This window comes from Anomalospiza imberbis, chromosome 29 (genome assembly GCF_031753505.1).
Source record: "Anomalospiza imberbis isolate Cuckoo-Finch-1a 21T00152 chromosome 29, ASM3175350v1, whole genome shotgun sequence".
NCBI lineage: Eukaryota > Metazoa > Chordata > Aves > Passeriformes > Viduidae > Anomalospiza > Anomalospiza imberbis.
Window position 1 is genome coordinate 661,744 of NC_089709.1, and position 24,518 is coordinate 686,261.

Below are 24,518 nucleotides of genomic sequence, written 5' to 3' on the forward strand. Positions count from 1 at the left end.
TTCCCATTTTTAATTTGATCCTCGAGTTCCTCGGCAGTGCTTAGAATTGGTTTTGCTCCTATTCGGTTTAATTTGCTCAGCACGCAAGACCCAGCTCAGGTTTCTTTCCATCAAGGTGGGAATGATTCCTGCTGCTTTTCACCCATTTGACAGCCTCCAAAACAATAAAATTTGATTTCCAAAAGTAAAAGAAGTTCATGGTCTGTTTATTCTTTGACCTTTTTTCTTCAGAATAATTGTTACCTCTGACTTTTTAATCACCACTTCTCACTCTTTTCTTCTCAAGCTGATCACAAAATGTCCCTAAAATTTCGAAATAATAAAAGCCAGTGATTCCAGAGGCTTTTCTGGAGCAGCTGAAGGCTCAGGGACCTCATCTGCACCCTATTTATTCACATATTGATATACAGAATATGTATTTATACATTTATATCCAGAAGGAATTGCTCCCGGGAGGGTGGTGGGCCCCTGGCACAGGTGATTCCATGGATGCCTGGGAGTTTCCAAGGCCAGGTGGATGAGGTTTGGAGCACCCTGGAACAGTGGGAGGTGTCCCTACCATGGCACTGGAGATCTTTAAGGTCCCTCCCCATCCAGCCCATTCCAGGATTCCACTGGAGGGAACTGGTCCCCTCCTCAGCAGCTCCTCACACTTTGTTTGTCCCTCTGACTCAGAGTCACAAACATTTTGAGGTGTCTAATAAATGCAAATAAGCACCTCGTGGCTTCTCCTAGCCCTCCTTCTTTCACTGAGCTCCAAATTACTGTTTTCAGTGACAATTGCAGGCACTTAAAATAAGTGTGAAATCTCTCTGGACTTTTGACAACCTCAGACTTTCCTTATCTCCCAGTCCAGCTGAGGCACTGGTTCCAGAACAGGCTCTGTGGGTGCATCAGCTTTCCCCAAGAGCTCAGCAGCCAGACTCAGCTTGAATTAATAACCCTGAGAGTTGAATCAGATGATCTTTAATGTCCCTGCCAACCCAAGTCATTCCGTGATTCCCTGATTCCATGGATTCCTCCCGCCTGATGGAGAATTGACTCAAGAGCCTTCCCCAAAAGGGAGTTTTATCCACCAAGATGAAGCATTTCTACATCACAGCAGCTTCCAGAAGACTTCAGATTTTCCTAAGCTCTAAAAGATTTTCCTAAAAGCTGTTGGGTTTCTGAACCATGGCCTGACAAATAAATAAAAAGATTCATAGAATCATAAAATCATTTGGGTTGGGAGGGACCCTAAAGATCACCTCATTCCCTGATCCCTGAGTTGTTCCTGGGTCTCTCACCTGGATGAAAGTCACAGGAAAGGGACAATCACCCATTTTATTGTCCTAAAACCTTGGGCTGCTCTCAGAGAAACTTGGGACCAAAGAGCGAAACACGGGAAAGAATAAAAATGACAAAACTGCTTCAATGAAATGGGACCCCACAGAAACCTGGGGCTGAAAACAGGTAAAGTCCTCACATAAAACCCTTCCTTGCTGAGGATTTGAAACCCCCTCCATCCAGGAGGAGCGCGAACAGGAAAATATTGTGGCACAAACGAAAAAAAAACAGCTGACGGTTGGCAAATGGATCGGAAAAAAATTGGGACTGGGGACGTGGTTCTGGCGTCACCTCCGGAGTCGAGGGGTTGGGTCCCAGGTAGTCACCAGGACCTCCCTCTAATGAAGTCCCTGGGAGCTGTGGCTCTTAATTACAGTCCCTTGTGTCAGGGGGAAAAAACCTATCAATCAAATTGTGACTCTGCCACGGACAACCAGGGGCAGCACGCGGGGAAGGAGTCAACCCTCCGGAGTTGATGCAATCCCGGTTGCCCAACGACAAATCACTTAATAACTCCAGGGATAGGTTAATTTTTGCCATGGGAATATGCAACTTCCTCCAAAATTCCCTTCTAAGCAGATTGGGAAATTCCTTGCTTATTAAAGTGCTGAGGAAAAAGTCATCATTGGTTTTTTCCTGACTGCGTCGAGTCGGAAATGCTAAAAACGAGACACAGGAGATAAATATGAATATGAGGGTTTGTGTCAGCATTGCCAAGAGGTGCCTAATTCCCAGGACAACCCTTTGGGAGATATAAAGGTCCGGCAACCCCTGTCCATCCTTCACTCAGCATCAGCTCCCCGAGCTCTTCCTCTTGCTCCAGCCAAGGGTGAGTTGGATTATGTTGATTTATCTACTCTTGAGCAGCAGTTCACAGAGTTCTGAGTTTAGACCTTGCCTTTGTCTTAGAAATTCCTTGGTTTTGATGGCTGGGTGTCTGAACAGACACAAGGAGTGCTTGGTTTTCTCAGGGGTGGGAGGGCAGAAAAGCAGGAGCAATTGTAGGAGCAGATCTGCAAAGACAGGTACTTCTTGGGAGCCAGCAAGGAATTCACTCCCAGTCTGGGATGTGATGGAGGCAGAGGGAGTTCAGACGAGTCAGAACAGTTTTCGAGGGAAATTCTACCTTGAAAAGCCAACAGGAGCATCTTGGGAGGGAAATTCCTGTCAGAGTCACACAATCATGGAGTGTCCTCCAAAGGGAAGGGTCACCATGTCTTGTACATCCCAAAACAGAGGGAAACAACATTTCCCATCCCAGTCCCAAAGGAGAGCCAAGGAAGGGGCAGCTGTCCTGGCCTGACCATCTCTCTCTTCCCTCCAGCTCTGCCAGAACTCCAGGACGATGTGCTCCCGCGGGTCTTGCCACGACTACGAGTCCTCCTGCCGCGGATCCCGCTCCTCCTGCCACAGATCCTGGTTCTCCTGCCACAGATCCCGCTCCTCCTGCCACGAGCCGGAGCCCTCCTGCCGCCCCATCCAGAGGCAGCCAGTGCAGAAATGCACCTACGTGACGCCCTGCTGTCCCCCCGTGCAGCGCTACTGTCCCCCTGTCCCCTGCTGTCCTCCCATGCAGCGCTACTGTCCCCCTGCCCCTTGCTGTCCCCCTGCCCCTTGCTGTCCCCAGGTCCCCTGCTGTCCCCAGGTCCCCTGCTGTCCCCAGGTGCCCTACTGCCCCCAGTACACCAAGAACATCTGGAACCTTCCACCGGCGTGTCCCAAGTACTGAACAGGATCCAGCCCCGGCAGCCGGAGCTGCCAGCTCCTCCCTTGGACACCCCGACCTTGGCTCGTCTTGTCCATGCTGAAATCCCTGGGTCTCCACCATGTGGGATCTTGGTGGGGATGAAATGCTCCCCTAATTAACATTTATGGTGTTATTCTTGCTAATTATTCGGGAAATGTTCTTTCTAATTATTCAGGGCGCAATTATTTGTTGGGAATCTTTCTTTGCCTTGCACTTCTGTTTCAGACTCATCTGGGTGTGGGAAACAATAAATCTGTTTCATGAGACCCTCGTTGCCTTTGAATTCCTTTATTCTCTTTTTCTTTGATTTTTTTCAATTTTTTCAGGGGTTTTCAATTCAAATTTCTTTGCATTTCCAAAGTATCCCAATATTTGGTGGCAAATAATTCCCATGTTCATTTGGGAATGAATGGAAGTCAGCAAAGGAAAGGGGGAGATGGTCAAAGACTGGACTCAATGATCTCGGAGGGCTTTTCCCACCTCAGCAATTCCAGGAAATTAAATGGAAGGGGGATAAATATGTCACATTGCTCCTTCTCAATATGCAATAACTTACTCCAAGCTCTATTTCAGACCTTGGATATAAATTTTCAAATATCTGAAAGCCTTTGAGCCTCTGAGAACAGAAGGCCCAAATTCCTGTGAAAGAACTGTGAGCAAAGGATGGTGGGAACTCTTTTGAGATCCTGTTTTCCTTAGCAGGCCCTGAATTTGAAAGGTTCAGAGACGTTTTTTGGGTGTTTCTGGAAGGCTCTTGGGGAGGTAGAAAGATTTTTTGAGAGCATCAATGTGGACAAAAGGAGAACTGTCACACAAGCTCCCACTTTGTCACCTGGGCAGCTGCTGAAGGATCCACACCTGAGCCACCAAACGTCCCTGAGGAATTCCTGCCATCCTCCCTTGCTCCACAAAACTCCCCACGAGGAATTGGCTGACTTTACCCTGGAGAACAGCTGTGGGACACCCCCAGATTGGGAGATCTTCCCTTCCCAGTCAGTGAATTGCTCTAATGGACAATATTTTCCCAGGCTGAGGAGTTTCATTTTTTTACACTTCAAACTCTGAGTCAATCAGGGCCATAAATCCAGCTTTAGTGCCCAAACTTCCACCAGTAATGACAAAACCCAATATTTGCTCAAACTTCAGCTCCTCTTCTCTGAATCCCTTGGTGAGGTCAGGTGAAAAAAAATGTCAGGGATCACAGAATGAAAGATAAACCAAGAAACGGGAAAATTTAATATTCTCAAACCTCGTACAGAGCTCAGGGTCAGATGTTTTTCTCTTTAATAACCTGTGATTCACGTGGAACAACCTCATGGGATCATCCCAGTCATCTGCCAAGCTGAGGGACACGTGAAGAATCAGGAACATTTTATTTCTTGCCAGCCCAGGGAGCTGAGGAGATCCCGCCGGATTTTCCAGCATTGTGCCATCCCCAGGAATTGCGGGCGGTAATCCCATTTCCTCTTGGCACTCAACAACAGGAGAATTAAAACCCTGAGCTGTCACCTGCACCCAACGGGAGACCAACCCCAGGAGTCAGCGTTTCTGAGACCTTTCTGTGCCTGATGCAATCCCGGGTGTCCCTCGTCCCTAATTAACACCCGTCACATCAGTGTCAGTCTCCAGGAAATGGGAGAGAGCTGCCCTTCCAAAATCCCTGCCGTAGGAATCACTGGCGGGACGGGGCCCGGTGTGTCAAGGAGGGAACACCTAAAAATCAGGGGAAGTGCAAACATCTGCGGGATTGAGCGCAGAATTAATTAAGGTGTCATCGTAAGGAGGTGCCTCACACCCCAGGTGACCTCGGGAGAGGATAAAAGGTCCCTGAGCCCCATCCTCCGCAGTCGCTCGCCTTCGCTTCCAGAAACTTCTCGCTGCAGCTGAAGAGGGTAAGACCAACCTCACCATTTCTGCTCTTGAAATCTCCACGAGGGGTTTTTATGGATCTGGTAGGAGTTGGGATTTAGGGAAGTGCCTCCTGTGTGTGCTGAGGGAGGGAGAGGTGGGGAATGGCAGATGGAAAATAAGGATTCCCAGGAATCCAGGGAAAGGTGCAGCCCCTGGAGGGATCCTTGGGTGACAAGCTGGAACTGAGGCTTGGCAGATGGGCTCCTGGGGCTCCAATTAACTCACAGGGACCTGATTTCACACCCCAATTCCCAGAGCACTCCCAGCAGACCCGGCAGGATCGAGGGGGTGTTGAGTGTGGATTAGGTAGGTGAAAAAAGGAGAGAAACAGTTCATGGGAGACATCAAGAAAAAATATTATTAAAAAGAAAGAGGAGGAATATAAAAAGAGAGCCAGAGTCTCCTCTCACCACATTGATTCCTTGCTCCAAACAGCTTTGCCAGAACTCCAGGACGATGTGCTCCCGCGGGTCCTGCCATGACTACGAGTCCTCCTGCCATGGATCCCGCTCCTCGTGCCATGAATCCCGCTCCTCCTGCCACTCGGGGCCCTCGTGCCACTACACCATCCAGAGGCAGCCCGTGCAGAAGTTCAGCTACGTGACACCCTGCTGCCCCCAGGTGCAGCCCTGCTACCCTCCAGTGCAGCGCTATTGCCCCCCAGTGCAGCGTTACTGCCCCCCAGTGCAGCGTTACTGCCCCCCAGTCTGCCCCCAGGTCACCAAGAACATCTGCAAGCTGCCCCCGTGCTACCCCAAGTACTGAGGGCAGGATCCAGCACCGGCTCGCTCCTCACCCACAGCTTCCAGCTCATCCCAGTGCTTATAGCTGTGCAGCTTTGTCACTTCTCTCCAAGAAAAACCTTCTAAAACTGCCAGAGGTGATGCAGTCTTAGGATGAAACCTCTCGGTTTAAGGAGCTCTGTGCTGTTTATCTTTCCTCTGCCAACGCTGGGAATGGTTCCCTTCTTGCTTTGCTGCTTCGTCTTCCAGCAAGACAATAAAAATGGTGTTTCAAGCCGAACGAACAGTCCTGGATGTTTTCAGTCACTGCTCCATTAAATAGGCTGGGTCGATGGGCAACAGGGACACTGAGGGGCTGAAGTGTGTCCAGAGAAGGGAACAGAGCTGGAGAAGGGGCTGGGGCAGCAGGAGAAGGATCTAGAGAACTCCTGTGGGGGCTGGGCGGGCTCAGCTGGGAGGAAAGGAGGATCAGGGGGGACAACAGGAGGAATTTCCTCCTGGAAAAGGGTGGTCAGGCCTTGGAAAGGGCTGTCCAGGGAGGTTTGGAGCCACCATCCCTGGAGGTGTCCAAGGAAGGCCTGGAGGTGGCCCTCAGTGCTCTGGGATGGGTGAGAAGGTGGGGATCAGGCACAGGTTGGATTTGGTGGTCTGGGACCTCTTTTTTCTGGGATTGCTCTGGGATTCCTTGCTGGTCTGGCGTCATCTCTGTTTCCTTGTGCGTTTGGAATCATAATTTAATCCCTGGAGCTGGAGGAATGCCAAGGAAACATGAAATCCATGGAAAACACCTGCAGGGCTGGGAGGAGCGCGTGGGGTGAATTCCTGGGGGAAACAAATCCTTGCCCTGGGCTCAGCTGCTGTTGGGGGTTCGGGTTTCCACCTGACCTCTGTGTTCATGTCTTCCCCGCGTGTTTCTGCTTTCAGAGCTGCTGCTATTTTTGGAACCAAAATAAAATCAAATCCTGCAGGGTTTGGAACATGGAACAGCCTCAATTAACCAGTTTCTGCAGTGTAAAGTAAGTGAAGGTTTCCCCAGCGTGATTCATCCCTCATCACCCATCCCTGGCGTGGGAAACAGCCTGGAATGAGCTGAGTGCTGCAATAGCCACTAAATGACCACTTGGTCAATAAGCAATTGGAATTAGTTATTTATAGGTTCTGGAGAAAATGCTCATTAGACAGGAATGGGTTAAAAAGGAAAAGTTGAGGCCGGGACAGAGAGCAATGAATGATTCACCTGCCTGGGGGTTCTTGCCCTTGCTAAGAGGTGGCTCAGCCTCACAAGAGCCTGAAAAAAACGATTTTCTTACTCATTCCTGCCCTCCCTGCGGGTGGGGATGGCGTTACTGAGGTTTCACGGCCACAGCAGTGGTTTGGTCTTCAAGCAGAGACTTTCACTTCCCTGTGCTGCCCCAGCTTCCAACTTTCTCCTCCATCACTGACCACAGCACGCTTTATTTCCTTCTCCAAATCCAGAGAAGGCCATAAAGTTGATAAGGAGCCTTTCCCCCATGGAGCCAGGCTGGGAATGTTGGGAATCTTGAGGCTGTGGAGACCCCAGAGCCTCTCCCAGGATCTGCAGGGGCTCCAAGGAAGCTGGAGAGGGACTTTTCCTCAGGAACGGCAGGGACAGGACATGGGGAGATGATTTCAGAGTGATGGAGAGGAGTTTTAGGTGGGATATAAGGAGGAAATTGTTCCCTGTGAGGGTGGGGAGGCCTCAAAGAGCCACAAACATTTGGCAAGAGAAATCCTCTTCTCCAGGTGGCCTGAAGGGACATTTCTGCTCTGCTAAGGACACGCCAAATAAGACATTGTGGATTCCACAGCCCCGACAAACTGTGAGGAAACCCCCAGGGATTAATGGGGAAGGATTTGCCTCAGGATTGCTTTCCTGGATCTCCAAACAAACAGAGCTCTGCTCCTCTGGGCATCTTCCAGAGCCTGCACAGTCCTTGCACTCAAAGCAAAATATAATTGAGACATTTTTATGGCCTTAATTTGAATGTTTTCCTCTGTAAAATCGCTGTTTGATCTATGAATCCACCTTGCAGAGCTTTAAACACCTCTGGTGTTCCCAACCAACTGCAATTGTGTGGGTTTTTTGGTGCACTGGATGATTCCATGCACCAAATCTGTGCAAAGTCAACATAAAATGGCCTCATTTTGGCCAACCTCTTTTCCATCACCTCCCTGCTCCGCATGTCCCACATATCTAATGCTGGAGTTTCTCTGGAGGCTCTGGAAGACCGCCCGAGCCTCCTTGGTTGCTGACTGAGCCGCGGGGGCTCAGCCGGTGCGAATGTCAATCACTAATTAGGAGAGAATGAGCGGCACCTGGGCGCAAGGTCATTAACACAGCTGAAGCCAATAGGAAATTAAGCTTCGAGGGAACAGGAACGTTGACCTTGGGATGGCCTTGCCTGGAGAAGTGGTGACTTCATGGTCCTGTGAATTCCTCAAAGCAGGACCAGCTCCTCAAATTGTGACGTAGCCAAACCGTCAAGAGCAGAACTGGGGGAAACAGAGGACTTGTGTCACCAGGAGTCAAATGGAAGGTTCTGGTGACCCAAAGGGTGCTCAACATCCAGAACTGGATGAACAAAAACAGCCTAAGTCTCCCCTCCCTCACCCCAGCAGAAGTGAGGGGTCTCCAGGGATGCAGGGGGTGCATCAGCCCCCAGCAGGGGCAGCCCTTCCCCTGGGGGTGACCTCAGACACCAAAAATTTCCCCTGACCGGAGACAGATCATTTTTTAATAAAGACGTGGTTTAATTTGAGATCCTCGAGATGCTCAGGACATCACACGGAGCTTTTATGCAAAACAGATATTAATATCCATCATTAATCGCTGATCACAATGTGATCATTAGCATCAGCACTAATCGCTGCCAGCGGGTGACTGGGAGCTGAGCACAGAGTTTTTCCAGAATTAACATCCGTGGGCGGCTCTTCCATTACTCCAGGGCATCTTGGAATCTGAAAAGAATTGAATAGTAATTTTGCGGATCAAGTTATGCCGAGCATAAACAGGATGCAAAATTTGCAGAGCGGTTTTGCATTTTGCTTTTATTTAAATATGTCAAAGAGGAATTAGAAAAACGCCGGCTCTGATTTGACCCGAAACCAATTCCAAATTTCCATGATTAATTTGCAGTGACAATGTCTGATATTGTCAAGGCCTTGAGCTTGAGAGAGCTCAAGGAGAGTTTGGAAAATGACCTTGGGCACAGGGTGGTGTTTTGGGGCTGTGCAGGGCCAGAGGTTGGTCTGGATGGTCCCTGTGGGTCCCTTCCAGCCTGGGATATTCCATGATTCTATTCCCAGGTGTTTTCCCATGCACGGATGGGATGAGGTAGCGAGGGATGAGATGTTGAGAACTTTCTGGGTTTGCCCTTCTGGTGGCCCCAGAGAAGGACTTTGGGCTCCACCATTTCTGCATTCAGACACAAAGCATGGGACCATGGAATTGCACTTCTTGGAATTCCATTTTTAAAATCATATCAAGGAGCAACTGACGTCCAGAAGCTTCTGCAAGCCTCTGGAATCCATTGCACCTCAATCTTAATTAGGATTTTTATGTCAATTATTCATCTCCATGCAGCAGCCTTACCATATGCAAAGCGAGCAGAAACAACGCCTTCGAGCGTCCCATAAGAATTAACTCGACATTAAAAAATTGTAAAAAATTCACACAACAAATTGATAATAACCCAAAATTAAGGGGTTGGTCAAAAGCCACGAGACAAAGACTAAACACATGAAGGCCCATTGGGTGAATAAGTACAGGCTTAGTGCGTAAATCACGGATTGCTGGGGGGTACCTCATGTCCGGCAGGACAACTCCAACCTCAATAAAAGGTCTCCAGGTGCCTCTGCTCCTCACACACCTTCAGCTCTCAGCAAGAACGGTGAGTGTCTCCTACCAGAGATCCTTGGTTCTCATTTGGCTTTGGGCAAGTGATGAATTGAGGCTGGGTCTTTGTGTCTGATCTCTGCAGGGCGTTGGGCTGGATGGACCTTCTAAGGTGTCTTCCGACCCAAAATGTTCTTTGGTTCTGTTGGTTTGTGATTCCGTGGGTTTGTGATTCCGTGGGTTTACGGTTCCAAGGTTTTGCAATTCCATGGCTTCAGTGTTCTATGGTTACCGGGGGCTCCATGATCTACGGCTCTCCCTGAAATCCTGATTTTTCTGAGACTGTTGATCTGTTGCCTCTTGGAAAAGGTGGAGAGAGCACAGTGGAAAAGGAGCTGCTCGGAGTGGAAATTCAGGGAGGGAACATCCTGGATGAGCACAGCACGGGCAGGTCCCAGGAGAGTTCAAATATCCCTGGGACAGAGCAACAGTTGGTTTAATTCCTGTGAGGATCTTGGGTTTCCAACTCAAGACAAAGAAATAGGAAGCGAGGTGGGATGAGGGCCTGGGCATTGTGGAAATATGGGTTGAATCTCAAAGTCCTTTGTGTTCCAGGTCCTCGCTCCGGCCACCCTTCACTCCTCTCCCAACACCATGTGCTCCACTGGATGCTGTTCCACGGGATGCTGCTCTGTCGTGAAGAGCAAGACCGTGTGCTGCAGCCCCTGCAAGACGGTGTGCTGCAGCCCCTGCAAGACGGTGTGCTGCAGCCCCTGCAAGACGGTGTGCTGCAGCCCCTGCAAGACCGTATGCTGCAGCCCCTGCAAGACCGTGTGCTGCAGCCCCTGCAAGACCGTGTGCTGCTCCCCATGCCAGCAATCCTGCTGCTGCGACCCCTGCCAGAAGACTGTGTGCTGTGAGCCATGCCAGACTTGCTGTGACCCGTGCCAGAAGCCCTGCTGTGATCCATGCCAGTCCTGCTGTGACCCATGCCAGTCCTGCTGTGACCCGTGCCAGAAGCCTTGCTGCGATCCATGCCAGACCTGCTGTGACCCGTGTCAGAAGCCCTGCTGTGATCCATGCCAGACCTGCTGTGACCCGTGCCAGAAGCCCTGCTGTGATCCATGCCAGTCCTGCTGTGACCCATGCCAGAAGCCCTGCTGTGACCCATGCCAGTCCTGCTGTGATCCGTGCCAGAAGCCTTGCTGTGACCCATGCCAGAAACCTTGTTGTGACCCATGCCAGACCTGTTGTGACCCATGCCAGAAGCCTTGTTGTGACCCGTGCCAGACCTGCTGTGACCCATGCCAGAAGCCCTGCTGTGACCCGTGCCAGACCTGCTGTGACCCATGCCAGAAGCCCTGCTGTGACCCGTGTCAGACTGTCTGCTGTGACCCATGCCAGAAGCCTTGCTGTGATCCATGCCAGACCTGCTGTGACCCGTGCCAGAAGCCTTGCTGTGATCCATGCCAGACCTGCTGTGACCCATGCCAGAAGCCCTGCTGTGATCCATGCCAGACCTGCTGTGACCCATGCCAGAAGCCCTGCTGTGATCCATGCCAGACCTGCTGTGACCCGTGTCAGAAGCCTTGTTGTGACCCATGCCAGACCTGCTGTGACCCATGCCAGAAGCCCTGCTGTGACCCATGCCAGACCTGCTGTGACCCGTGCCAGAAGCCTTGCTGTGACCCATGCCAGACCTGCTGTGACCCATGCCAGACCTGCTGTGACCCGTGCCAGAAGCCTTGTTGTGACCCATGCCAGACCTGCTGTGACCCATGCCAGTCTGTGTGCTGCACCAAGGTGTGCCAGAAGTCCGTGTGCTGTGTCCCACGGCCCTGCTGCAGCCCCTGCGGGTCCCTGTCCTGCTGCTCCTGCGTGGTGAAGAAGCCCGTGGTGGTTTGCTGCACTCCCGTGAGGAAGTACTGCACCCCCTGCATCCCCATCCAGCAGTGCTGCGCCAGCCTCCGGAAGACCTGCTGAGCTGCCCCAGCTGGCTCTGAGGGCTCCAAGAATGGGCTCAAGGAGGTGAAAAGCTGCTCCTTTGCTTCTCCTTCCCATGGTGATGGAGCCAATTCTTAGTGATTTTCTTCTTCTTTCCAAGCTTAAGCTGCTGCTTCTTTTCCATCCTTTAGTTATCTTGTCTTTAATTATTGACTGTCTTGAGTACTCCTGAATTTATTGCCTATTGTATAAGGCATTAGATATTAGTGGGGTGTTAATTCTCCTCTTGGTGTCTGGGAAACCTTTGGTGTCACTGTGACCACTCTTCATTTCCTCTCTTGACTTGTAGACAATAAAATTTAGCATTAAGCAAAACACAACATTTGGTCTTTTGGTTGTTCTTACATGGCTTTGCCCTTAATTTGTCACATTGCCCAGAATTTGCCACCTTGCCCAGGATTTGCCACCTTCCCCAGGATTTGTCACCTTGCCCAGAGTTTGTCACTTTGCCCAGAATTTGTCACCTTACCCAGAATTTGTCACCTTGCCCAGAGTTTCTCTTCATTCTGCCACCATCTGTTCCAAGGTCCTGGGTGTGTCCCAGTGGCACAGCAGAACATTTGGGACACAAAGAGCTGTCCAGGTTCTTGGCACAAATTAGGTCATGTCTGAAGCAAGCGGAGCATTCCTGATCATCTGGAATGGGTGCCCACAGGAGCTGTGGGTGCCCCTGGATCCCTGCAAGTGTCCAAGGCCACGATGGAGGGTTTGGAGCAGCCTGGGATAGTGGGAGGTGTCTCATGGCAAGGGAAGGAACAGGATGAGCTTTAAAGTCCTTTCCAGCCCAAACCATTCCTTGAGTCCTTCTTGCCCCTCCTGATCATTCAGTTCAGATTTTGCTACAGAAAAGAAAGCTGAAGTAATTAAAACTCAAAGGGCGAGGACTGAGAACCATCTGAAACCACAGCACTCCATAAATCAGAGACTCCTCGAATACCCTGACTTGGAAAAGGTCCACCAGGATCATGGAGTCCAACTCCTGCCCCTCCACAAGCACCCCAAAATCCCACCCTGAGATGCGTTATCCAAACACTCCTGGAGCTCTGGCAGCCTCAGCTGTGCCCATTCCCTGGGGAGCCTGGGTGGTGCCCCAGCACCCTCTGGGGGAAGAACTTTCCAGAAATATCCAACCTAGACCCTCCCTGGTACAGCTCCAGCCATTCCCTCAGGTCCTGCCCCTGGTGCCAGAGCAGAGATCGGAGCTGCCCCTCGGGAGGAAGTTGTGGACACCTGTGAGATGCACAGGAGCTCACCCCTGACCTCGGAAGGGGTATTCCAATAGGTACCAGGAGGAATTCACTACTCACTGGACAGCAGGCAGCATCTTCTTCCCACCACCGTCTTCCAAAAAAAAAAGCTTACAAACCCCCTGAAATCCTTGAAATATTTTTATGGGAACAGAGCGTTTCCCCTACGCGTTCCTGGACTGCGAGCCCAGGAATGAAACCTGGGGTTGGCATCCAACCTAAAAGCCTCATTCCTAAAATAGCAAACCCATGAGTCAACGATACCTTCCCTCCCTGGCTGGGACTTTCTTTGCTATTAAAATTCAGGACTCAGCTCGGAATTGCAGGTCTGGAGAAAATGCCTGGAGCTCTGGCTTGATTTGCTTCCTCCAACCTTCACACATCTGCATTAAAATCATCTCCTCTACATGTCTGACTCTCTGAAAACATTGCTTGGGTCTTCAGGAGGGTTTTTATTTATTGTATATCAGGCACAATGCGTGGGCAGAAGGATGTCCCAGATCAGAACGTTTTATAAAATGCTTTCTGTTTAGGGAATCTTGTGAATATTCATTCCATCCTTAAACCACAGAATCATGGGATGGGTTGGGCTGGAAGGGACATCAAAAACCATCTCATTCCAACACACCATGGACAGGGACACCTCCAGCTAGACCAGAGCTCCATCACATGTGACCTTACCCTACACTGGAAAAGCTGCAGGGACAGATTCACAAAGGTCTCAGACTCACAGAACCACCATGGAAGTTTCCAAAGACATCACAGGATGGGGCGTGGCCTATAAAAGGAACTTTGTGTAGATGTTATTTCTGACCCAAGCACAGGTTAAATGGCATTGAACAGCAGGGAAAATGCTGGAAATACTGGCAGTGGTGGGGTGGTACGGCCTGGAGAAGAGGCAGGTTTCGATGGGATATTGGGAAGAAATCCTTCCCTGTGAAGGTGGTGATGCCTTGGCACAGGGTATTCCATGGGTGTCCCATCCCTGGAGGTGTCCAAGGCCAGGCTGGATGGGGCTTGAAGCAACCTGGGATAGTGGAAGGTGTCCCTGCCCATCCAGGAGGGTTGGACAGGATGATCTTCGGGGTTTCTTCCAACCCAAATCATTCCGTATTTCTATGACTACAACACTGGGATCATCTTGGCCAACAGGACAACAATAAAACCCGATAAAAATGAGATGAATGGTTGATTCAAGGGAGATGTTTAAGGGTTTACACAAGGAGGACATTGCTTCCCGCAGGCAACTCTTGGTTATTATTGAGTGACCAAAACAATGCTCCCCTGGGGACAATTCCAGAGGGGACACCCGACGTCACAAGAGGTCATGGTCACATCCTGGAAAGGCAGATCCTGTCCCAGTCACCAGGGATCACCTGCCACCACGTCAGCCTCACAGTCAGAGTCTCCTGGACGTGATGGCAGCCTCTTTTTGCCATGAATTGGTGCTGCCTCAGCATCCTGGAATTCCCATTTTTTACTGGAGGCCCCTCTCATCACATGGAAACACCATCAACATCTAACGTGGAGATGTCCCTGATCTGCATGTGGCCACAGTTCCTCATGTGAACACTCAAACATGATCGCCACAAGTCTCCTCAGTCCCAGAAACCTTTGGGATAATCTTAGAAAATGGGATGTGTGGAACCACACTCCCGAGTGCACTGCTGCTTTGAAAGCCTCTTCGTTTAGAACCCAACCCATCCATTGCAGGGATGAAAATGAAAAAAAATCTTAATAATACAATAAAAATTACAAAACGGGGAGTGTGAGGACCCAGCACCCTGGAGGGAGGCCCAAGAGCAAGACCTAGAAAGGGGAAATTTCAGCCTAAACTTTGACCACAGAGGCAGGGAAAAAAGGATTCCCGTTGACCAAAAATTTCCACTGGCCCCCAAAAGATCCCAGCCAGGGGCAGATGGGACACATGAGCAATGACAACTCCAAGTTCCGGGCATGATTGTCCCACTGCTTCAGCACCTGGCTCCCCCCAGGCACATTGTTAAGCGTCCCCATGTCCCAAGGTCATTCCTTGGGAAGGGATGGGAATACCTCAGAGCTCCCTCCCTCGGGTCCCATTAACACAAATCCATTAGAAAATTTGCATCTGTTGTTCCTCTGGAGGAGTAATTATGTGGCACAATTGAGGTGGTGAGCAAGCAGAAAGAGGCAGAGATTAAACACCGGGGGAGGAAGACACGTGAGGGGATACCCCGGGTGATCCACAGGGTCGGAATTGCCAAGGGATGCCTCATTTCCAGGGGAGGAGGCTCTGGAGCGAATAAAAGGCTCCCCAGCCCAGGGGTCTTCATTCGACCATCTCCACTTCTCTTCTCCTCTCTCCACTGCTCAGCAGGGTAAGTTGGACTTTGCTACTTGCCTTTACTTTGGGACTCTGTTTCCCTGGGCTTCTCCAGGATTTTCTGGGCTGTCTTGTTTGGGACTGGACACTGCAGAAGATTTGGGATTGCAGATTGGTTTTGGGGACCAGAGATTGGTTTGGGGCTGCGCCCAAGTGGAGTCTCTCTGGCAGAACCAGTGTTGGACAAAATGCCAGAAGCCCAGGAGTCTGTCCTGGGATTCAGGACATCCCTGGCCAGTTTGGGGTGGATTTGGGGATAAGAATGCTTTAAGCTGCCTCAACCTCTGGGAGATTCAAGCAGAGAAAATGACAAATTCTTTCTTTCCCTTCCAGCTTCGCCTCCACTCCCATCACCAAGATGCCCAACGGATGCTGCGGTGGCGGAAGTAGCTACACCATGTGCTGCTACAGCAGCCCCAAGACCTGCAAGAGGCCAATGTGCTGCAGCCCCATGCAGTGCTGCAGCCCCTGCTGCACCCCCTGCTGCATGCCCATGCAGTCCTGCTGCATGTCCATGCCCTGCTGCTACACCATCACCAGCAACAACAACAGCGGCTGCTGCGGTGGCGGCAACAGCGGCTGCTGCGGTGGCAACTAAACCCACCCAGCTCGTTCCCTCTTGGATACGGATTTGGATGTGGATAACACCCCCAATGATCCTCCTCCTGTACTTAGAGGCTGTAGAATTCCTCTTCTTCTCCTGCCTTCCGTCACCTTGTGCTTGTGATGTGCCCTGAAGCCGCCGCCCAGCGAGTTTCTCCTGTGAGCGCTGGCGCTGCTCTTCATTCTCCTCTTGGTGTGTGGGATGTTTCACCCTTTTTATCACTGTTTTGCCTCAATCCTTCTGGAAAAAACCAATAAAATCTGTAGTTTTTGACCCTGCAACCTCTTGGTGTTGAGCTGTTTGTTCGCTGGTGGATCCAGGGGGTTTTGCTGCACCTTTCACCTTTTCCTGGTGTTTTTCCCCATTGTTGGGATTCTCCTGTCTCCAAGGTGTTCACTCAAATAAAATCAGGACATCCCTGATGGTAAATTAATTCAAATTGGACTTTCTGGCACCTCTGGGGGTGATATTTGCCCTCTTGGTATAAAATAGTAGAGAAATAGGAAGAGAATAGGAGAAAAAAAGGTTGTGTGGAGACCTCACAGCACCTTCCAGGATATGGAGCAGCTCCAGAGAAGCTGGAGAGGGACTTTTCATCAGGAACTGCAGTGACAGGACAAGGGGCAGTGGGGTCAGACTGAGAGAGGGGAAATTGAGGTTGGATATTGGGAAGAAATCGTTCCCTGTGAGGGTGGTAAGGACCTGGCACAGTTTTTCCAGGGAATTTCTGGTTGTGCCATCCCTGGAAGTGCCCAAGACCAGGTTGGACAGGGCTTGGAGCCACCTGGGATAGTGGAAGGTGTCCCTGCCCATGGCAGGGGGTGGAATAAGTAGATTTTTAAGGTCCCTTCCAACCCAAACCAGTTTCTGGTTCAGTGAAAATAATTCATAAACTCACAAAAAATGGGAATGTTTACAGGAAGAGTCTGACACAGATGCATCCCAGCCAGCCAAAATCTGCCTCAAGTTCCACAGCCAGTCCCTGCAGACTGTCTGACACTCAGGACATGGAAGTTCTGCCTCTGCCATCTGAGTTTCCAGACACTGAACTGAAGTTGTAAAACAAATGCTGAGGAACCTCTGCTGCCTTCAAGTGTTGGTTGGAGTTGTACCAAAACATGAAAGTTCTGCACCGCCATCCTTTTGATGCATTTTATGCCATTTTCTGGCTCTGTTTCCACCCTGCTTCTGTCCCTTGTTTGCATTGTGATCCACATCCCGCTCCCCAAAAATGATTCGGGTACCTTGGTTCCATCAAGAGCTGGACACGACCATCCAGGGTGGGAAACGCCCACCTCGACCTCCCTTCTCACAGCTGCCAACAGAAAATTTCCCTCAGGAGGCACAAGTGGAGTGTGTCCCTTTGCTTCTGCCCCATTAATTCCTTGTAAATGAATAAATGGATCTGTCCAGGTGCATTTGTCTCTCCCACCAAGAAGGAAATGCCGCGCGTGTTCTCCTGCCCTTCACTGAGAAGTCACAATTACTGCCTTGCTTCTCCCGTGTTCCACTCCAGGAATTGCTCTCATGCCAGGGAAGCCGGAAAATGAGCTGTAGGCATTTCCTGCAGGGATGAAACAGCTCTAAAATCTAATCTGATCCCCCTTGCACTGCACAGAGAGCAAAGCAAGGTCCTTGTCACCGTCCTCGGGGCTGGTCCCAGCTCACCTGGGCCGACCCCTCTCCTGAGCAGCCCTGGGATCCCTGAGGATGTCAGGCAGCAGCAGGGAACTGGCCAGGCAGGATCCACCATCCTCTCATTAGGCAGCTCTCAGGATAATGTGGCGAGGTCCTCAACTGAGAGCTGCAATTTCAGACCGTGAAAAAATTCCTCCCAAAATTCCTCCCCGGTGCTCCTGCCAGGGTTCAGCTGCCCAAGGCTCTGCCCTACCTCGATGTCCCTCCCTTCCTCTCTCCCTCCCTCCCAGAAAATGGTTTCACCTCAACAAAGTCTCCTCCTGAGTCCCTGCCTCGCACTCAGCTCCACCAGCCCAGTGAGGGGCAGTTTCTGTGCTGGGCCTTTGTCTTCCACCTCAGTCTTCTCACTTTTGGTTCATTCTGGGCTCCCTCCCCTTCCAACACCCTCAGAGGGTCCTGCACCAACTCCAAACCCCTCCATCCCTGCTCAGGGCCAGGATTCCAGGACCCAGCTGGATTTCAGCCAGGGGTGGCTGCAGGAGGGAAATATTGATTTGGGGTGCCCCACACCCAGACCCGGAGCCACGGTCCCTTGTGTTGCCTCTTGCACATGCAGAGCTGCCCCTTAACCTTTGAATTGAAATATTAATAAAAATACTACTAGGAACAAAAATTAATAAATAAAGCGAGAACTTCCCAAACCTGGAAGTGTCCAAGGACAGGCTGGATGGAGCTCTGAGCAGCTCTGCCTCTGCCCACAGCCGTGGAGTGGAATTGGATGATCTTTAAGGTCCTTTCCAACCCAAACCATTCCACAACTGTAGGAATATAAAAAGGCTTAAAAAAGTAGACATAAAGCTGAGAAAAGCTGGGAAGTTTCAAAACCTTCTCATGGGACGCTAGGAAATTAAGAACCAAGTGAATACATTTATATTTATCATAAGGAACAAGACAGAACAAGAAATTATTGATAGTTCGAGATGTGAAAAGTCCTAGATGTATGCTTTGCAAAGATAGAAAAAGTTTCAGTCTTAAATAATTAATTATTGTGTATTGTTTGAGATTCATAGAAGTCCTCTCATTAATGTTAAACCCACATGAGTCCTTTTCTTATTGGTTAAAGTATAATGACTTTGCACCTTTTAAGCTATTGATTCAAAGAATATGTAGAAAAAGGCTTTGCATAAGCTACCATCTTGGCTCTGATCTAGATTTGCATGGCTGTTGTCATTTTCTCTGTGTCTCAGACAGATAATAAATCCTAAGTCTGCAACCAGTCAGGGTCCTGTCCCATTTGTGAGACACGGACCGATCCGGCAGACACAACAGATTTACACGGAGTCACGTGCGGGTGACTGAGCCCCACACATCCCAAAGACTCCTTGCTCCCTCTGAATTGCAGAAAAATAAATCAAACTCCACAACTTTGTAAAAGTTGTAAAGCCGGTGTGTTTATTGCAGCATTTGTCCCATGTGGGGATCGTTCCCCTTTTAAAGGACATGCGTCCCCCTGAGAACTCTCAATCTTTTTTTATTTTTTCTTCTAGTGCATATGCATAGAATTTCACAATAGGTTCATGAATATTCATTTCACTGGTTTCGCTTTGCAGCTTGCAATTAGTCCTTGTACAGAGAACAGTCCTTGTACAGAGAACTTTCTGGTCACTTTGCTTGTCTTTTGCAGACTCAGCTCTGGATTTTTTTTCTTTTCGTTTCAAAGTTTAAGGGGCCTCTCTTATCTCTTCAGGTTTGAAATTTGCATTTTTCTCCTCAGTTTCTACAAGAGCAGCAGAGCTACCAGACTAAACAGCATATTTTACCAATGCTAGCAAGCTACTTATAATTCAAAGCAGCACATTTCACTTAAATCTAAATGGATTTCTATTCTGTTAAATTTACCCTGTAAAATGCTCTGTTTCACCTCCTCATGTGCATGTCCAGTGACCGGGAACAAGCGCCCCCATTTTCCTGACATTTTCCCAATTTTTTCCAAATGCCATCCCGATGGAACGACCGGCACGATTCCGGGGTTGGGTTTGGGCTCCCGCACTGATTCAGCACCAGCTGCTGCTGAGTCAGTCACGGAACATCTCCGTCCAGCAGATACGAGGCCACATTTTTTGGCTCCCTCGCAAGGTTGTGGGGAGGACAAATTCATCCAAATTCATGGGAGCCCTTTGATTATCTCTACCTCTGACGAGGCAGAACAAGCGTGGTGATCACTGGTAATGAGGCGAAATGCAAATTCCAGGTGACACCTATGGCTAAAAAATATGGGTTTGGATGGATAAACAGGGAAGCTGGAATGGTCAATGGCTGTCTCACTTCCAGGAGGAAGGATGGCCGGGAGTATAAAAGGGCTCCGGGCCCAGCTCACTTCATTCGCTCGTCTTCTCCTCCCTTCACCTCTCCTCACTCTTCAGCAGGGTAAGTGAGAACTTCTAATCCTTCCTTCGCCTCCCAAAAGGGAATTTTGGATATCTTATAGTAGATCCAAGCATTTCTGGGGATCTGGGATGGGGCTTGGACGCTGGGGTTTTACAAACTCTGCATGAGGAGTTACGGGGATGACCTGGGAATGTTCGGGGAGGCTCTGGGGGTATCAACTAGGCCATGCTGGGGAGAGGCATGGAGAATATTCCAGAAGGGCCCAGAGTGAGGGCTCAGTGCTGGGTTGCTCTTCCTAAGACACCAGAATGAGTCGGTGGGCAGCTGCACCACGGGAAAAACCCAGAGCTGCGGCCACAATTTACAAACAATACACGCCTGGGTGTGGCCTCCTTGAACCCCCAAAGGTGAATGAATGACCAGAGCCTCGAATTCACCCCTGCTCCCAAAACTGCTGCTCCCACTCACGGCCTCTCTCTGCTCCTTCCAGCTCCGCCTTCGCTCCCACAACCCCCAAGATGCCCAACGGATGCTGTGGATGCGGCGGCGGAAATAACTACACCGTGCGCTGCTACAGCAGCCCCAGCTGCTGCAAGACCCCCATGTGCTGCAGCCCCATGCAGTGCTGCAGCCCCTGTTGCATGCCCATGCAGTCCTGCTGCATGCCCACGTCCTGCTGCTACACCATCAGCAGCAACAACAACAGCTGCTGCGGCGGCTGCTGCGGCAACTGAGCTCGCCCGGCTGGTCCCCGGCTCGGACATGGATGTGGACATGGATGTGGACGTGGATCCCAGCCCGAACGCTCTTCCTGCTGTGTTTGGACACTGAGAACTTCTCTTTTTGCTGCCTTTAGTCCCCAGGTGCTTGGCTGTGCCCTGAAGCCGCTGCCCAGCGAGTTTCTGGCGCTGCTCTTCCTTCCTCTCTTGGTGACTGGATGTTCGATGCTGTCTCCTTCTCCCTTCTCTTTCTTTAATCCCCAATTAGCCATGAAAGCCAATAAAATTTGTAACTTCTGATCCTGCAGACTACTGGGTTATGTTTATTCATTTCTCTTTATCCCTTGAACAGTAGTGAGGGATGTGTTTAGCATTTGCCTAATTGATTAATGTAATTAATTTTGCATGTTTGGCATTCTGCGATGACAACACCCCGGTGTACCTGGTGAACTCCTTGGGCTGATGTTCACCTGGGGGAAAATGGGACTTGCAAGTGAAAAATGTCACCTCAGCAAGAGGAGTATCAGTTTAATTCTTTCTCCTGCTGATTTGAGATCCAGTTTGCGGCCAAAGCATCTCTGTGGTCCTAAAGCCAGAGCTGGAGGGTTTTTTTCCCTAGTAGGAACCTTCCCAGAGAATTTGCTGAGCTTTAAAGAAGGGTTCTTAAATTGACTAAATAGACCAGGATCGTTCAGGTTGGAAGGGACTTTAAAGCTCATCCAGTCCCATCCCCTGCCATGGACAGGGACACCTCCCATTAGCCCAGGTTGATCAGATTTAGGTCCAGCCTGAAGGATCCAGAAATGCTGAGTCATTTTCTCTGGGTTCTGTTAAAATGTGGAGAACTTTAAGGGATCGGATGAGAAATTCAATATTCGCACTTGGGGATTTGTGAAATCCTCGGGAAGGGAAGTGGCTCCAAAACTTCTCTAATGTGAAAAAAAAAAAAAAATCCAAACCCAGCATAAACCTGGGACTCTGGTAATGAGTTCTAAACCTAAAATCCTGCTTGGCCCTAACAGATCCCGAGGTCTTTTTCATCTTTCTGCACAAATCCCATGGCTTCCTGCCAGGCAATTCCACTTCTCCTGTAGCTACGGAATAAATTACAGCAGAGCCCTGTCAGGTGCCAGCACAGCCCTGGAGCCACACCCCCGAATTCTGCGGATGCTTTTCCCAGTGATTCAAACCCAAATTCCACTGGACAGAGCTCTGAGCATCCCTTATTCCACATGGAAATGCCTTTGGAGCCCCGGGGGGCTGCTGGGAGAGGAATTTTCCTGGTACTTAAAAAATGTCTCGGCCACAGAAATGTAAAATGGAGCAGCTCCGCAGAGTGTGAATCAAAGCAAAAATGCCAGAAAGGTGGACACGGCGCTTGGCAGAGCCTGGAATTGTTTCTGTGTGAGGTCATCGCTCCTCTGGTGTCCCCATTCCAGACTTTCCACACATAAAAGGATTTTCCGTGCCTTAGCCAAGGTGCTCCACACTTGGGAGTGAATTAACCCATTAAAATCAGGGAATAAACCTCCAAACGTCCCATGCCCAGCCTGCCACTGTCCCCCCATGCCCGGTGCCCGTAGGGATCCTGGATTCCCATCTCCCATCACCCACAGGAGCAACACCCGCTGCTCCTCGCGGTCCTGGGGCCACCCTGGATTCCCTCCCCTTCCTCTGGAAGGACTCCTGGGCCTTTCTTTGGTTTTCCCACCGCCACCAGAGGCCCCTTCTGGGCGCATCACTCAGCACCCCGGCATCCCAGGTATCCGCATCCCGGGATCCCGTCTGACTAACACGAGGCAGGAGCCCATCCGAGCATGGCCAGAACTAATGAGATAATGGCCACTGCCTCTGCAGAGCGCTGGCCACACCGGGGCAGGCGCTAATTGCGGCTGATTAACCCGACAGCGAGTTCCAGGAACAAAAAACACACACACACACACACACACACACACGGCAGCGGCCTCAGTGCTCAGCTATTCATTCCCAGGACGTGCCTCATTCCCAGGAGAGCTCGGTCACATATAAAAGCTTTCAGCCCCAGCTCTGTCCTCAGGACTCGACTCCCTGCTCAGCCCGTCTGTTTCTGCTCGCAGGGTGAGTTGGATTCTCTCAGATTCCCCCGTTTTCCCTTGGAAATAGAGAAAAAAAAAAAGGAAAAAAAAAAAAAAAAAAGGCGTCGGTGTTCTGTTCGCTTTTTCCCGGGATGTTTATGCCCAAGGGCTTGGTCACCCTCAAAGGATTTATGAGTCATGGGAAAAGCAGCTCCCGAGGGAATTGGGGGGGCTCAGCCTGGAGAAAAGGAGGTTCAGGGGGAATTTCGGTCTCTGCACAACTCCTGACAGGAGGGGACAGCAGCAGGAGTCGGGCTCTGCTCCCAGGAAACAGGGACAGGAGGAGAGAAGCTGTGCCAGGGCAGGCTCGGGTTGGATTCGGGAGGAATTTCCTCCTGGAAAGGGCAGTCAGGGATTGGCAGTGGCTGCCCTGGGAGCTTTGGAGTGCCCATCCCTGGAGGTGCCCAAGGAATTCCTGGACGTGGCACTCGGTGCTCTGGGCTGGGCGATGTTGATCCATCACAGGCTGGACTGGATGACCCTGGAATTCTTTTCCACCCTCGATAACTCCCCGCTTCTGTGATCTCTGCCCCAGGATGCTCCACCAGAAAGGCGGCACCGACCACGACCTGTGCCAGCACCGCTCGGGCTGCGGCCAAAAGGGCTGGACATGGCCCGGCTCCGCCGGGCACTGCCACGACACCCCCGAGATCTGCCCAAACCCCCCCGAGATCTGCCCCAACCCCGGCAGCCTCAGCCACGACACCGAGGGCTCCAGCCAGAGCCCGCCCCGGGGCTGCCACCCCGGCGAGCTGTGCCCGCCCCGGCCCGCCTGCTGCCCACCCCCGCAGAGCTGCAAGCCCCGGCGGCGGGTGGAGGTGAGCCCGGTGCCCCCCGTGTGCCCCCCGCCCGTGAAAATCCACCGCCGGCCGCTGGAGCAGCACCGCCCGTGCCCCCCGTGCCCGGAGCCCGACTCCTGCGGGAAGCCCCGCCGGCGAGTGGAGCAGTGTCCCGAGCACGATGAGGAGCCCCCGGTGGTCCTGCAGCCCCTGCCGCTGCAGCATCGCTGCCCCTCCATCCAGCGCTGCCCGCGGGCCGTGCCCTGCTGCCCCCGGGCCGTGCCCTGCTGCCCCCGGCCCGTCCAGCGCTGCTGCCCGCCCGCTGTCCCCCTGCCACCGCACCCCGGCCACCACCAGCAGCGCAAGCAGGTCACGCTGGTGCCGCTCTGCGTGAAGAACTGAGCCCAGGGACCCCTCCCCAGCTCCTGCCCGCTCGGGGGATTCGCCCCCGACCCGAGGGATGCTCCCACCGCCGCTCTGGGCTCGCTGCTGCTCTTTGCACATCAGATTTGGGGTCTGCCATCCCCTGTTTGGCCCCAGCACCGACACTTTAAATTCAGGGTGTCCTCCCCTGCCGGGCTTTGGTTCTCCCTGAGGAGCAGAGGGGTGTTCCTCCTTTTGAGGCCACTCGGACACGGAGGAACCGCCACGGATCTGCTCTCCCGGGCTTCACGGGGCTGTGCTTTCAAGGTTGTTTGGAAGTAGCGCCAGGACTTTACGAGAAAAAAAGGAGCCACTGTGACGGCAGGAGCACCACGGACTCCTGCAACTTTCTCTCCTCCCCGTGTATTCAAGAATAAAATTGAAAAATATTTAGCAAACCCTCGGTTTCTCTCTTTCTTGCCCCCACAAGCATCACTGACATTGCAACGAGAAGATGTTGAAAGCCATTAAAACCTTCGCGAGGAAATTCGTACATTTAAATCAGAGTCAGGGCTCACACGGGAGGGTTTCAGCTCTGCCCGCAGGGATTTCTCCAGCCTGGGAGGTGGACTATCCTCCCCACCGTGATTTACCCACCCCGGGAGCTCGGGATGGGCAGATCCGGGCGCCAACATCTGCTCTGCGGCCGTGCCAGCA

General features: G+C 51.3%; 5 protein-coding genes and 1 long non-coding RNA gene across 6 annotated transcripts; 5 read left to right on the forward strand and 1 right to left on the reverse strand.

Moving 5' to 3' along the window:
- The first annotated feature begins 2,421 nt into the window (after positions 1-2,421).
- On the forward strand, positions 2,422-3,055 carry LOC137463627 (putative small proline-rich protein 5). The gene is made up of 2 exons (XM_068174911.1): positions 2,422-2,917; positions 2,990-3,055. The coding sequence occupies exons 1-2, from the start codon at positions 2,672-2,674 to the stop codon at positions 3,053-3,055; spliced, it is 312 nt and encodes a 103-aa protein (XP_068031012.1). The 5' UTR covers positions 2,422-2,671.
- Positions 3,056-8,475: 5,420 nt separating this feature from the next.
- Positions 8,476-12,993, reverse strand: LOC137463628 (uncharacterized). The gene is made up of 2 exons (XR_010993955.1): positions 12,848-12,993; positions 8,476-8,706 (listed from the first exon to the last, which is right to left on the reverse strand). It is a non-coding gene; the product is annotated as an uncharacterized lncRNA (long non-coding RNA).
- On the forward strand, positions 10,238-11,700 carry LOC137463736 (keratin-associated protein 9-1-like). The gene is made up of 2 exons (XM_068175082.1): positions 10,238-10,438; positions 10,874-11,700. Exons 1-2 carry the CDS (start codon positions 10,238-10,240, stop codon positions 11,564-11,566), a joined length of 894 nt encoding a protein of 297 aa, XP_068031183.1. The 3' UTR covers positions 11,567-11,700.
- A 1,544-nt stretch (positions 12,994-14,537) lies between the features above and the next one.
- On the forward strand, positions 14,538-16,066 carry LOC137463719 (keratin-associated protein 5-7-like). The gene is made up of 2 exons (XM_068175049.1): positions 14,538-15,191; positions 15,530-16,066. The coding sequence occupies exon 2, from the start codon at positions 15,555-15,557 to the stop codon at positions 15,792-15,794; it is 240 nt and encodes a 79-aa protein (XP_068031150.1). The 5' UTR covers positions 14,538-15,191; positions 15,530-15,554; the 3' UTR covers positions 15,795-16,066.
- A 4,265-nt stretch (positions 16,067-20,331) lies between these two features.
- On the forward strand, positions 20,332-20,624 carry LOC137463608 (keratin-associated protein 5-1-like). Its single transcript, XM_068174882.1, has one exon. It carries the CDS (start codon positions 20,345-20,347, stop codon positions 20,558-20,560), a length of 216 nt encoding a protein of 71 aa, XP_068030983.1. The 5' UTR covers positions 20,332-20,344; the 3' UTR covers positions 20,561-20,624.
- A 2,381-nt stretch (positions 20,625-23,005) lies between these two features.
- Positions 23,006-23,909, forward strand: LOC137463551 (uncharacterized). The gene has a single exon (XM_068174788.1). The coding sequence runs from the start codon at positions 23,196-23,198 to the stop codon at positions 23,838-23,840; it is 645 nt and encodes a 214-aa protein (XP_068030889.1). The 5' UTR covers positions 23,006-23,195; the 3' UTR covers positions 23,841-23,909.
- The last annotated feature ends 609 nt before the right edge of the window (positions 23,910-24,518 follow it).

Bases quoted from the DNA above. Each gene is read 5' to 3' on its own strand.
- LOC137463627 (XM_068174911.1), top strand. From the start codon at position 2,672: ATGTGCTCCCGCGGGTCTTGCCACGACTACGAGTCCTCCTGCCGCGGA. The intron at 2,918-2,989 runs GCCCCTTGCTGT...TGCTGTCCCCAG, and splicing joins TGCAGCGCTACTGTCCCCCT to GTGCCCTACTGCCCCCAGTA.
- LOC137463608 (XM_068174882.1), top strand. From the start codon at position 20,345: ATGCCCAACGGATGCTGTGGATGCGGCGGCGGAAATAACTACACCGTG.
- LOC137463551 (XM_068174788.1), top strand. From the start codon at position 23,196: ATGCTCCACCAGAAAGGCGGCACCGACCACGACCTGTGCCAGCACCGC.
- LOC137463719 (XM_068175049.1), top strand. From the start codon at position 15,555: ATGCCCAACGGATGCTGCGGTGGCGGAAGTAGCTACACCATGTGCTGC.
- LOC137463736 (XM_068175082.1), top strand. From the start codon at position 10,238: ATGTGCTCCACTGGATGCTGTTCCACGGGATGCTGCTCTGTCGTGAAG. The intron at 10,439-10,873 runs GTGTGCTGCTCC...GACCCGTGCCAG, and splicing joins GCTGCAGCCCCTGCAAGACC to ACCTGCTGTGACCCATGCCA.